The sequence below is a fragment of the Vigna umbellata genome, chromosome 1 (genome assembly GCF_029865625.1).
Source record: "Vigna umbellata cultivar VRB3 chromosome 1, Vumbellata_1.0, whole genome shotgun sequence".
NCBI classification, from domain to species: domain Eukaryota; kingdom Viridiplantae; phylum Streptophyta; class Magnoliopsida; order Fabales; family Fabaceae; genus Vigna; species Vigna umbellata.
Genome location: NC_142165.1, coordinates 54,172,270 through 54,186,548, shown reverse-complemented (window position 1 = coordinate 54,186,548; position 14,279 = coordinate 54,172,270). Strand labels below are relative to the sequence as shown.

General features: G+C 32.6%; 1 protein-coding gene across 1 annotated transcript; it reads right to left on the bottom strand.

Annotated features, from left to right (window-relative positions):
* Positions 1–713: 713 nt before the first annotated feature.
* Positions 714–3,146, bottom strand: LOC124828682 (glutamyl-tRNA reductase 2, chloroplastic-like). The gene is made up of 3 exons (XM_047302037.2): positions 2,814–3,146; positions 2,457–2,698; positions 714–2,118 (listed from the first exon to the last, which is right to left on the bottom strand). Exons 1-3 carry the CDS (start codon positions 3,037–3,039, stop codon positions 994–996), a joined length of 1,593 nt encoding a protein of 530 aa, XP_047157993.1. The 5' UTR covers positions 3,040–3,146; the 3' UTR covers positions 714–993.
* Between the last annotated feature and the right edge of the window lie 11,133 nt (positions 3,147–14,279).

The window sequence follows — 14,279 nt, the reverse complement described above, 5'->3', positions numbered from 1 at the left end:
AAAATTTCTGATGAAAAACTAAAATCAGTTCATTTGTAAAGGAGATATTCTTGTATAAGCATGGGCATAACATATTATTTTTAGGCACAACCAATTACAAATACATTTTATAGAATAAAACAATTTGTAACAAAATAAAAATGTGATTCTCGATTATATTTTGCTTTCAAAAAATTTGTAATAACTTATTTTATTTTTTTTAGTGAAAAATAAAATCTGTCAACCATTAGACATTGGTATCTATAATACATGTCGTATTTCGCGTCCATTAGTTTGAATATATTAAAAAAAACACCATAGATTTCATGTGTAACTGGGATCTCCAAAAACTTTATTCATAACGTGCACAAAATGGAAAGGGAAATTATTGCACTGAATCAACAAGTGCGTACTGTTGGAAAAGTTCCTACAATGGTCTGAAAAAACACGTGCCTAAGGCATGGACGGCAATCATGTACAGACAAAAATCCCTTCACTTTTTTCTATTGGGAGCACAGGCTCTCCATCATGCTCTCTGAACCATGAATTCTAACACAGAATGAACTAAAAGAGTTTGTTCATTATTAAAGAATACTCACACTCATTCAATTATCATGAAAATCTCCTACAACAGTCGTCGATTCTGTAGTATCTAACCGTCCTAATTTGTAACAAAAATCATGACTACAAGATAAACAGAATAAGAGATCAAAACCAAACTTCAAATAAAGACATTTGAACATAACATAGCTTAACATTGACGTTATTAAAATTACAAGAATCATCTGTTCTCATGAGGATCACGACTTTACAATTGTCTCTATATCAAGCTCGTTGAGAAAATTATAACAAGTTGTATTCGGTTGGAGCATCGATGTCTAATTTCTTGTGTATTATGTTAAAAATAATTGAAAGAATTAGCCTCCAAAGGGCCTCAATCTACTACTGTAGTGTACAAAATGGTGGGGTTGCAGTTCCCAAAGTAAACAAATTAAACTAAACCAATTGAAGAGTCTACTTCTTAGCCCGTTCCATCTTGTCTCTGATCTTTTCTTCCAACAATGATACTTCTGTGTCAAGATCATACATTCTGTTAATGGCACGCATATTCTCAAGCACTTCACCCTGACTATTATGATTCTTATGATCACACCTCAGGTGCTGCATGGGACCGTGAAGTACCTTATTCATAATTCCCATACTAAGGGCATAAATTGCATCTTTCTGTTCCTTTGAGACATCATTACCCATCTTCGACAAACACTTCTCCATCTCAGAGGCTCTTATCCTCTCAACGTAGGCTCTGAACTTCTTAATGGTAGGAGCAGTTTCCAGAGAGTCTTTCCATGCTTCAAATTTATTCAACTCCTCCATGATAATTTCCTTGGCCTCAGCAGCTTTCTGAAGTCTGTCCTCTTTGTTAGCTGCAACAACTTCCTTCAGATCATCCACATTGTACACAAGTGCAGTCTCCAGATCTGAGACACCTGCTTCCACATTCCTAGGAATAGATATATCAACAAACAGCCGTCTTCTACCATGACTAGCCAGAGGAAGCTTCTGCACATTCTCTACAGTAAACAACGGCGATTCACATGCCGTGCTGGTGAAGATCACATCAGCTTCAGCAGCACATTCCAGCATTTCTGAAATCGGTCTAAACACTATCTCAACATCCTTCAACTCTCGTTGAATGGCTTTAACTTTCTCTTCACTCCTATTAACAACAACCATCCTTTTGCACCCTTTGGCAGCCAAATGCTTAATCACAAGCTTCCCCATTTTCCCTGACCCAACTACCAACACTCCAGCATCAGAAAGGGAAGAATCTGGAAGCTTCATCTGTGCAAGCTCCACAGCCGCCGAGCTAACAGAAACCGATCCAGATGAAATGTTTGTCTCAGTTCTAACCCGCTTCCCCACGGAGATCGCCTGCTTGAACAAACCACTAATTTTTCTATCAAAACCAGGCACTCCCTGTCCAGCTTTTACAACCTGCTTCACCTGTGCAAGAATTTGGCCTTCCCCAAGAACAAGCGAGTCAAGGCCCGATGCCACTTCAAAGAGATGGTTTGTAGCATCCGCATTATACAGCAAAACTTGGTGCTCACGAAGGTCAGGTATTGAAATTCCACTTACCTAAACAAAAACACAGACCATGAATTTTCTATCCAAACAAAAATAAGAAAACAGGGATAAATCACCTATTTCGTCCCTAACCATTCCCGAAACCAAGAAAATTAATAAAAAAAATCCCAGAATCACAATCCACCAATCAATATATGAAAACTGTCATTCAAGCAATCATGTTAACATATGTTCCGGAAACAAATGGTAAGTGATTAAGTTTAGTAACTAAAGGAAACCACTAGTAGTTTCAAGGATTTGTTTAGACTTTCCGGATTTTCAGATCCATGCAACACAATTAGCCAACAAAACATTCATAACTTTTACGAGTATAATATAATATAATATACCTTAGACATCCAATCAGTAACTTCCTTAACACCACGGTGCTGAGAGAGAGCAACAACATAGATCTCCATGCGGTTGCAGGTGCTGAGAACAGCGGCTTCTTCTATGTGGTTCAAAGCGCAAAGGTCCTCAATAACCTGAGGCCACCGATCCTCTGGGATCGCAAGCTTCTCACGCATCTCAACGGGAGCAGAGTGGATGTTAAGCCCTATGCAAACAATGCAACTCTTTTCCTTCGTATATCCTGACACAAACACAGCAAAACAACCCATCAACTTCATATCCATACCTATAACAATCATTTATCAAATTTAAATTTTGACAAATTTGCGAATGAAGAACGAATGACGACGACTCACTCTCGGCAGCGGAAGTTTTGAGCAACTCGAGGGGCGAGGGCTTGGAAGCGACGACGTTTTGGGGAAGGGAATTGTTGTTGTCGGAAAAGAAGGGGCAGGAGGCTTTGACGGAAAAACGCGAGCGAGTAAATGGGAGTTGGGAGGGTGGAGGGCGGATGAAGCGGCGGAAGCGGGCGGAGGAGGTGGTGGCAGTGGCGGCGGAGGAGGATCCAGCCAAGGCCGCCATTAGAGTTGGTGAAGGATTGAGATATGAAAAACGAAGAGAATGAGAAAAAGAAGAGAGTGTGTTGAAGAAATAGAGCAATTGATAGGTGCGCGTTGTTTGACCAACCAAAAAGTGAGGTTGTGAGGTTTTATATATATAATGGGATTGCCTTCTCCACGCGCCCTCGCCGACCCATTCTTTAACCACTTAGTTGGACCAAGCTCCAATATCTTTTCTATCTTATTATTATATTATCATTATCTTCTTTAACCAATCTTTCACCAAACAAAATTCTTTTCATTTCCAAAAATAAATATAATTACACCCCAAATATTTCTATTCCATTTCTTAATTTTTTAAAATACATCACTTCTAATATTTCAAATTATTTAGATATTATTTTATGTAGTTTGAAAAATGGTTTAGATAATGCTTAAAAGAATAAAAAATTAAAATAAATCAAAAAATTAAAAAATTTAGATACCCAAAATTAACAATTCTAGATACCCAAAACATGTTTTATTTTTTATCTATTTTTTCTGTCTAGGAGATAAACATATTTTATCTTTTGTCTATTTTTTTTCTATCTTTCTTTTAAAGCATTTTACAGAACTAAAACACACTTAATCTTTTATCTATTTTTTATCTTCTACAAGAGATAAAAGAAATAAAAACTTTAGATTTCCAAGATATAGGTTATCTCTTATCTGTTTTTTTAACTTCCGATAAAACAATATACGAAATGTATTTTATCTTTTATCTATTGTTTTTTCTTCCTGTAAAAAGAGATAAAATAAATAAAAGTATTAGACACCCATTTTATCTGTTATCTATTGTTTATATCTTTCTTAAAAGAATATAATAAAATTTAACATTTTACATACCTGAAACATATTAATCTTGTATATATTATTTTTTTTATCTTCCTTCTAAAAGAGATAACAAAATTAAAAATTTAGATATCCAAAATATATTTTATCTATATTTTTTATTTATTTTCGTTACAAAAGAGATAAAACGAATACATATATTAGAATCCAAAATACATTTGATCTTTTTCTTTTATCTTCCTGCTAAAAGTGATAAAGATAAATAAAAATATTAGATCCCTAAAACGTATTTTTATCTTTTGTATATTTTTTTAATCTCTCCTTTAAGAAGATAAAAAAATTAAACATTTTATATATATAAAATTTACTTCATCTTTCATTTTTTTTTCCTTATAAAAGAGATAACAAAATTAAAAAACTTAGATATCCAACAAAATATTATAGGTTATATTTTATCCATATTTTTATCTTCCTTTTAGAGGAGATGAAATTATTACAAATATTAGATACCTAAATATATTAGATCTTTTATCTATTTTTTTTTACCTTCCTGCCAAAAGAGATAAAAATAAAATAAAAATATTAGATAACCAAATCCTATTTTATCTTTTATCTATTTTGTTTTATCTTCCTGTAGAGATAAATTATTAATCTTAAATTATCTTATGTATAATTAACACTAATAACCTTATTATAAGTTGACGAGCACTACTATTTATTTTGATAGTAACTTTAAATAATTATTTATAATTTTCTTATCGTTTAATACTTTTAATGAGTAACTCATATCTAACCATCAAATTAATAAGAAATTAAAGATAAATTAAAAATAAGTCTTTTAAAGCTTTTTTAAGGCTTTAGTTACTTTAAGTTAGTTTTAAAAAAATAAGTTAATTATTTTTAAAATTTTTTATCTAAAATTTATACACAAATTAATATTCTTTTATAAAAATCACTTTTTATATAAATGCTTATAAAATAATTTCTAAGCCACAATTTTGTCCATATAAATAATAAATTTTTGTTTTGATATACAAAGCACGTAAAGGTGGAAAAATGAGCCAATCTGGTCGTTTAAGTCCGACTTAATATTGGTTTGTCAAAAACGGGTTGAGTCGGACTGGACTACCAATTAAAAATGGGTTGAATTTTACAGTCTGTCTTAAACCGTTGTCGGGTTGTCGAGTTATTTGGCTTCTTTGTTTTTCTTGCCATAGAAAGTCTAATATCACATGAAAATGGACTGAAATTTTTTTTATTCTTTACATGAAAACGAGATGATGATGTCCGAGTTGATTCTAGATAGAAAAGGACTAAAACAGGTTGTCGTTTAGGTTGTTTCAAATCTTGGTTGGCCTGTATTAGATTTTTCCCAAGTTGTATCATACCTTGACCAAACTATACCAGATCTTGCCCAAACTGTATCAGAACTTGACCAAGCTATCAGGGTGTGTTAATATGAAATGTCGCAACGTGGGTTCAATTTTATTTTTTTTAATGAAGTTGGGTTGGCCCGCGGAGATGGCCTGCCCAATTACCAGGCTTGACAACGTGTTTGTTTAAGCTCCTAGATTAAAAAGTTGTCCTAGCCCGCCTTTTTTGGTTGGCCTGTTAGGCTTGACCCTTTTTGTCATCCCTACTTATAAGTTCAATTATTGAGTTATTTAAAAAGTCTATGTTTATATATACTAGTCTTCAATCGATAAACTTACAAAATTAATTGGTAAATTTCAATTGGAACTTGAAAAGTTGAGTTTGTTCCTTACAATATTTTTTTGCTACAATCTCATGATCCTCAAAATTGAGGGATTTCACGTTTCTATTACGATACTTTGAAAAAATCTGATAAAATCTGATTTATTCATATTTTTCATGCTTATATTACATGTACCTTCTAATTTGTATTTTATATTAATAATAGTGCATTGGATTATCTAGAAAAATTTATATATCTTAAAGAGTCTATTAAAACAAGTTAACTAACTATGAAATCAACTATGTGTAATATAAGGCCATAATCACAAAAAGATTTTGTAGACCAAACAAAATCAAAGAAATTATAAGTACACTTTATATGTGTTGGTGAATCAAAATATTTTTATAGACAAAAAAAAATCTTTTAATGTTCATATAAAATATATAAAAAGAAACAAAAAGAAACTTGATACAAACAAGATTAATAATCTTCATTTTATATGTTCAAATTATTTCCTTTTATGGGTAGAAGAAAAAAATTTAAACATATCTAAAATTTCCATCCTTTCAATCAATCATACAATGCATGATTAAAGGAATTAACCATATATGATTAAAGGAAGAATCAAAGTAAAAAAAGGATTGAAGCCACAACAATCACATTGAAGATATTGTTTAAACAATTCAAGGTGAAGAAGAATAAGACTCTAATTGCTTACACACTTTATAGTATTCATAGGTTGCTTAGTGTTCTTTCTGTGTGAGTTATAACCTATATAATCCTTCACTCTATGAAGTTAATCTAGTGAGACGAAACTGTCATCTTTTTTAGAGTTCTTAATTTGAGGTCTTAATCTCAAGAGAGATTAAGACAAGATAACTAGGAGTAATTTGTGTACTCATTTGTAATGATCAAGATAGGATAACGAGCCATCATTTGTTAAACCTCTTAAGAAGTTATTTTAAGGGAGAATTGAACATAATTTGTGAGTTTGAGTACAATTGTGTTTTGGTATTGGTTAGTTTGCTAGATGGTATAGTCTAGTTGCTTGCAAAAAGAGTCCAAGTCTATATTCAACTCCCTTTCTAAACCTAGATGTTCCAATAGTTGATATCAAAGTTCACCTTTATGGTTAGTTCTTCATAGAATAAAAGGCCTAAGCATGCAACAAGGCTCTACAAAAAGTGACAGACAAACCAACAACCATCCACCATTGTTCAAATGAGAAGATTATGTATATTGTAGTAAATACACACAAATGTTACCACTTTTTTTTCCTATGAAGTTGTTTTGTTATTAATTATATTTTTCATATTATATATCTCATATATTTAAGAATATGTTACATTATTTTAATCTTTATGAATCTTACTATTCTTGATTCTTGATACTTGATACGAAATTATTCAGGATTCAAAATATGAGTTGTATGATACATAGTTTGTATCTTAATTCAACTATAACAACTATGTTTACTATAAACTAAGAATGATAGCAATATTGGAATACATCCATGTAGATATGTTACAATAATCAATAATAGGATGTCTTTCCCTTATAATGCCAACCACAATCCCACTCCTCGTGAACTCTAGAATGAAGAACATAAATAACAATATTATCTAAATGGCAAGGCAAAACGTATTCTTTTATGTGTTCTATATAAAGAAGAAATTTCAAAGGTATACACTTTCTAACATGTGTCAAGGAAATGTGGAAACCTTGACCAGGTCTTATAAAGGAAGTCATATGAAGAGAGTTATCCAAGTTGTAGGATTGTAGCTCTATCTAATACAAAAGTTGAGTACACAACAACTATTCAATGCAACGAAGCTATATGCATTCAAACTTAACAAAGGATTTTGAACATAAGAAACAAAAGATGTTTGTAAATTATGATACTAAGAATTTCTTACACATTACAAGGTGTTGGTTAAAACAACCGGTATCGTCGAGTCGTGCAACGGAATAAAATTGCGAAAAGTGTGTTCGTTCAATTTAAAATGGTTCCTTTAATTTTCTTACAAGAATATTATCGAACAGTTGATGTGCAGAAAATATAAAGAGTGTATGGAGTAGAAAAATCACAGAAATAATTTTTATCTTGGTTCAAATCAAAAGATTTTACGTCCAGTTAGTGATTAACCTTTTCACTAAAATAATGTTTCACAAATACAACAAGATGAATAGAAATAAGAACAACAAGAAACCTTCCTTCGACAAACGAACCAGAAGCAACAGCTCCGCCAACTTGAAGAGAACCGCTCCGACCTTTGACACACAAAGCGTGAGCTTCTCCTATTCACAAGGCTTGACAAGAGCAAGAACTATCACTTGAGAACTTCCTCAGACGCACTGTATTCTCAAATGGCATAGATTCATTTTCACTTATAGAGAGTTTCCCTTAGGCACAAAGCTCTAATACTCTCAAAATGAAAAGTTATTTTCTAAGAGCTGTGAAGACCTCTATTTAAAGCTCAGGTTCATGCAGGGTCTGAAACTGAAAAGACATATCACAACTGCTAGTGATAATCGATTATTGTAAGTGATAATCGATTATCTACAAGACTTGGAACAATTTGAATATTGACTCTTCAAACCAGTCAGCTTCAGTTCTTCAACTCCTTCTACCGTTCGGTTTGAGCCCTCACAACCTTCTGCCATTCGGCTTCCTTCTTCTTCTTTCTCACATCTTTCCATCATTCGGTGCTCTTCTTCTTCTTTCTTACCGTTGTCCACCGTTCGGCTAAACTTCTCTCCGTCTTCCAATTTCTAACATTTTATTCTACAGTTAACATCATTCGACTTGTGTTCAGCTAATGTTCAGCCTTCATCTGTTAGTGACCGTTCAGTCATAGTCGCGCCTTTGCTCGATTGTCAGGACTCAATTCTTCCTACCACCACTTCACTGTCCAATTGCTTGGTCTCGTTCATGCCTTGCTTGCTCTTGGTCACGCCTTCCACTGCTCGGTCCTAACCGCTCGATCTTGGTCATACCTCACTTGGTCTCGGTCATGCCTTACACTGTTCGGTCCTAACCGCTCGGTCTCGGTCTCTTTTGTTATACAAAAATGCTTTTAAACTTAATGCAACAAGGGTCTTCATATTCTTCACTTTGTAACATCATCAAAATCATTGTCTTCAAGACACCAATGCTCCTCATTGGTAACAATCTCCCCCTTTTGTATGATGATAAAAAATTATTTGTTTAAAATATGCACAGATTTTAAACTAAAAGGCAAAGAACAAGTTAGTAGCAACTACACAAGAGATGTTTCTCCCCTTTTTTTATCATAAGCAAAAAGTAAGTAATAAAATTTCCCCCTCAAGTGTTGCTCCTCCTCAACAAGAGAAAAATGCAATTCAAATATTATAAGGGGAAAAGAGTAATTAATCTAGAGTGGAGATAAATAATAAGATATCAAACAAACTCATATATCTCCCCCTAAATTAGTTAACTTAAAAAGAATTTAGGTCCTTTAAAAATATTACTCCCCCCAAATGTAATATTCCTCTTAAAATCAAAACCAGATTCTTAAAAAAAATTTAATTAATTTTAAAAAAAACTTATGATAATCGATTATCACTTTAAATAATTGATTATTTGCGAGCCAAATTTTCAAAATTCATATTTTGAGACCGAGATAATCGATTATTACACCTTGGTAATTGATTATTTACGTTAATTTCCGAAAAACTCAAATTTGGGTCAATTTTCCATCCTAAGACACATCTAACATTCAAAAATTATTTCAAAGCTCTTAAAAGTTACCAGGATACCATAGAGCTTTCCTTTCCTTTAAAAAATTTAACCTACAAAACAAAACAATAGAGTTTTGGTCCCCATAAACTCATTTGAGTCCTTTGAGGTCAGAGACAAATTACTTTATAACGGGAATCCAAGTATATTTTCATTTGGTACTCCAAAATGTTTAATGTTTCATTTGTTAGAAGTATGACCATGCTTCATGCAATAGAAACAACAAACATCATGCATCTTATTTTTCACAAAAGTTCCTTTTTCAACCCAAACTCTACGAGTTCTTTTGATTTGGTTATTCTTTTTAATTTTGTTTTTATAAATCTTTTTAACAGGTATAGACATTTCAACATTATTATTTCCAGTTTGCAACTTCAAGAAGATTTTCAAGAATGTTAATATCAAGCATATGACTCTTACATGAAAGACATTCAACAGGATGTTCAACATTTGAAGACTCTTTCATCTCTAAGTTGCAAATTTTATTTCTCAAAATTACTTCCTCACTTAATGCCTTCTTATATTTAATTTACAATTCTTTAAATTCCTTTTTCAAATTTTTATGACCAGCATTCAATTTCTCAGATTCATCAAGCAATTCAAGAAAAGCTTTTTGTACATCAAATTCACTAGTTTCAAGGCTAGAGAAACTTACTTGGCTTGCAGTGTCATTAGTATTAGCTGTCAAACACAAGTTTGCTTCTTCAACAGAATCACTTGAACTAGAGGTGCTTGATGCATTATCATTCCAATCAATGTAGGCCTACTTCTTTTTGTATAGACAATCTGCTTTCACATGGCCTTTTTCACCACATCTATAACATTTGAAGCTTGATGAGGAGCCTTGATTTCCCTTCTTTTTCTTCAAGAGTTGGCTTCTAGATGATTCACTTTTGGCCATTAAGCATAGATTTTCTTACTTATTAGAATCGCCTTTGCTTGAGGAGTTTGATGTAGAGCTTGAATTTGAAAATGTCAACTTAGGCATATTTGAGACTTCATCATAAGTGACTTCTAAAAAGTTCCACATTTCCTGAGCACTTTTATAAATAGAAACTTTGAAGAATTCATCAAGGGTTAATGTAGATAAAATTATATTTCTGGCCTTAACATCATATTTGCCATTCTATTTTTATTCACAGTCTAGTTAAAAAATGGTTTTTCCACTTCGACACCATCAACAATACTTTTAGGAATATAAGGACCATTTTTTACAACTTCCTAGATGCCTCTATCAATAGACCCCATGAAAATTTCCATTCTGACTTTCCAGAATGCATAGTTATCACCAGTAAATAGTGGTGGTCTATTGATGGAAACACCCTCGGCATATACTTGATTTTGATGTCCGACCACTTTCAAATAATTTGAAAGAATATAAAAGCAAGCTCTGATACCAATTGTTGGTTAAAACAATCGGTATCGTCGAGTCGAGCAGCGGAATAAAATTGCGGAAAGCGTGTTCGGTCAATTTAAAATGGTTCCTTTAATTTTCTTACGAGAATATTATCGAACAGTTGATGTGCAGAAAATATAAAGAGTATATGGAGTAGAAAAATCACACAAATGATTTTTATCCTGGTTCGAATCAAAAGATTCTACGTCCAGTCGTTAATCACCATAAATAGTGATTAACCTTTTCACTAAAATACTATTTCACAAATACAACAAGATGAATAGAAATTAAGAACACAAGAAACCTTCCTTTGACAAACGAACCGAAAGCAACAACTCTGCCAACTTGAAGAGAACCGCTCCGACCTTTGACACACAAAGTGTGAGCTTCTCCTGTAACACCCAAATAATTTAAAGGGTATTACTAGTTGTAGAGACTAAATTAGTCTGATATAAACAAACAAACTTTATTTCAATTCCTTCAAAGTACAATACCAAACTTACAAACTTTAAACAATATAGTCTTCACCACTTAACATAAATTTGAAATTTAACTTATAAGTCTTACACAACATATTTTTCCAATACAATTTATTCTTTTTACAAAAATCCCTGAAAGTTTTTCCCCGCATCTCTCTCATCATTTCTAAGCTTTTTCAACCGTATCTGCAACATTATCTATTCACATATAACATGAGTTATATGATCATAGCACAAACAAATAAGGGTAAGCCAACCATATCATACAATCATTAAACTTATAATATAAATGTTTCAATCATGTATTTCTGCAATTGATAAATACCATTATCCCGATGTCATTAATTCATCATTTTTTTTTAATCACCTTTCTCATTTTCATAAACCTTACAAGTATACCATGCTTACTCACGAAGCCTTATGGTCAGACCGCTCTCTGCCTGCTTCCTTAAGCCTCACCTGTATACTATGTCTTACTTTCTGAAGCCTTATGGTCAGACCTCTCTCTGCCTGCTTCTATAAAACTTACGAATCATATGTTTATGCCAAAGCCTTATGGTCATACCACTTTCTGCCTGCTTTCATAAACCTCGAGTGTTACTTTGTTCATATCCAGCTCTCATGGTATAAACTGAACATACTACTCCCAGTAGTAAACATCATTTCATAGTAATGATTTCTCATATCCAATCTGATGGGGAAGTGCATATCACAATCCAACATTTCATAAAATCAACAAATCATACCCTCTTATCCACCTAACTCAATCATGTTCATTCTTTAATTATAAATTGACAATAACCCGTTTTGATGTCAATACCCAAAATAAAGTAAACATATTGCCAGATGTCATACTTCATATTATAAACTCATTTTTTTTAACAAGTATAACTCAACATATTTTTACCAATCAAAGGTCATAGATCAGCCAAAATACATCAACATGTCTTAGGAACTACATATTAAAGTTTGGGCTCAATGTAGCGGTAAATGAAATATATATATGAAGTTTTTACCATGATAACTTTATGCATCTACAATCAACTTGTTTTATTTTATTTTCATCCTAGTAGAGATCTTTCTTTACCCCAATTGGTCACTGGAGAGGACCCAGATGTCTGAACGCATCAAACTCACCTTCGACGCCAACACATATGACTAGTCACAACTGACTGGACCAGGCCAGGGCTGCTCTATGATCAGGGATGTGCCAACTTAGGTTTTTAAGGTTCCTCTATCCTACCAACAGAGAAAGGCCCTCAATAATTAACAATTGATTTATTTAAATTATCTACCATGTTCTCTTATGCTCTAAATCTGAAATGCCTAATTTTAATATTTTCACTTCCTCTCACAGCAACCTCAAACAGTATCTGTACATCTATTTAATACCCATATACAAGCTATTACAGAACCTTTACTCCAGACCTTCCAACAAGATCAATTTCAGCCAACAAACTCATTCAAAATAGATTAAATTCATCACATCACAACATGTACAATTTCACAGTTTCAGTTATAACACCTAATATAATAAAAGTCATAAAACAGTTTCACAAGAGCACACCAGTTCAACATTCATATGCATATATTTTTATAAAATAAATTTATACAAAAATAATTAGCTCCCCTTACCATCAAAATAATATTAATATAAAAATTTCAGGGGAAACAAGAAGTTGAATCTGGCAGAGCCGGTTAGACAACTTCTCATCCTTCCAGAAAGATGCAATAAAAAAATAGATAAAACAATAAAATTTCTGGGGAAACAAGAAGTTGAATCTGGCAGAGCCGGTTAGACAACTTCTCATCCTTCCAAAAATATAATATAAATAAGAAATAAAAGGTATGGGGAAACAAGAAGTTGAATCTAGCAGAGCCGGTTAGACAACTTCTCGTCCTTCCAAAAATAAAGATAAAAGAAACAACAAAAGCTTTGGGGAAACAAGAAGTTGAATCTGGCAGAGCTGGTTAGACAACTTCTAATCCATCCAAAAATACAAAAATAAACAACTAATAATATACAAATGACATAACATAATCAACATCACATTTTACAACTATCACACTTGGATATAAACACAAAAGCATGTTCTCATTCAAATTTTAAGGTCATACAGAAACAAAATACTTCATATTCAAAATTTAAAATCAGACAAAAGCAAAATATTGCATATCCAAGACTCAAGATAATACGAAACGAAATGCTCAAGGTTAGCTCCCCTTACCTCTATTACAGACTTAATCTCCTCGTTCTCTGAAGACTTCCAGAATATCCCCTTTGCAACTAGAAATTCTTCCAACTCTCTTCTCTCAAAATTTTTCTAAGTTTTTTGGTGTAAATTTTCAGCCTCCCCCTTGGCTATTTATAGCAAAAAAATTTACTATTCATTTTAACTATTCATTTTTTTATTCATTTTACTATTACAAAAATAATTTTTTACTTACAATTTGATGAATTTTGATCTCTTATGACTCAAGGCAACGTGGAATACTTATCCCTTCCAAAAATATTTTTTTTTTACTATTCACAATTTACTATTCACTTTTTACTTTTTTTTAATCTAGTATCTGAATTACAAATATTTTCAGGGATCTTACATCTCCTATTCACAAGGTTTGACAAAAGCAAAAACTATCACTTGAGAACTTCCTCAGACGCACTGTAGTCTCAAATTGGATAGATTCCTTTTCACTCACAGAGAGCTTCCCTTAGGCACACAACTCTAATACTTTCAAAATGAAAAATTGTTTTCTAAGAGCTGTGAAGACCTCTATTTATAAGCCCGGGTTCGTGTAGGGTCAGAAACTGAAAAGACATATCACAACTGCTAGTGATAATCGATTATCTATGAGACTTGGAACAATTTGAATATTGACTCTTCAAACCAGTAGGCTTTAGTTCTTCAACTCCTTCTACCGTTCGGTTTTAGCCGTCACAGCCTTCTGCTGTTCGACTTCCTTCTTCTTCTTTCTCACAACTTTCCACCATTCGGTGCTCTTCTTCTTCTTTCTTACCATTGTCCATCGTTCGGCTAAACTTCTCTCTGTCTTCCAATTTCTAACATTTTATTCTACACTTAACATCATTCGGCTTGTG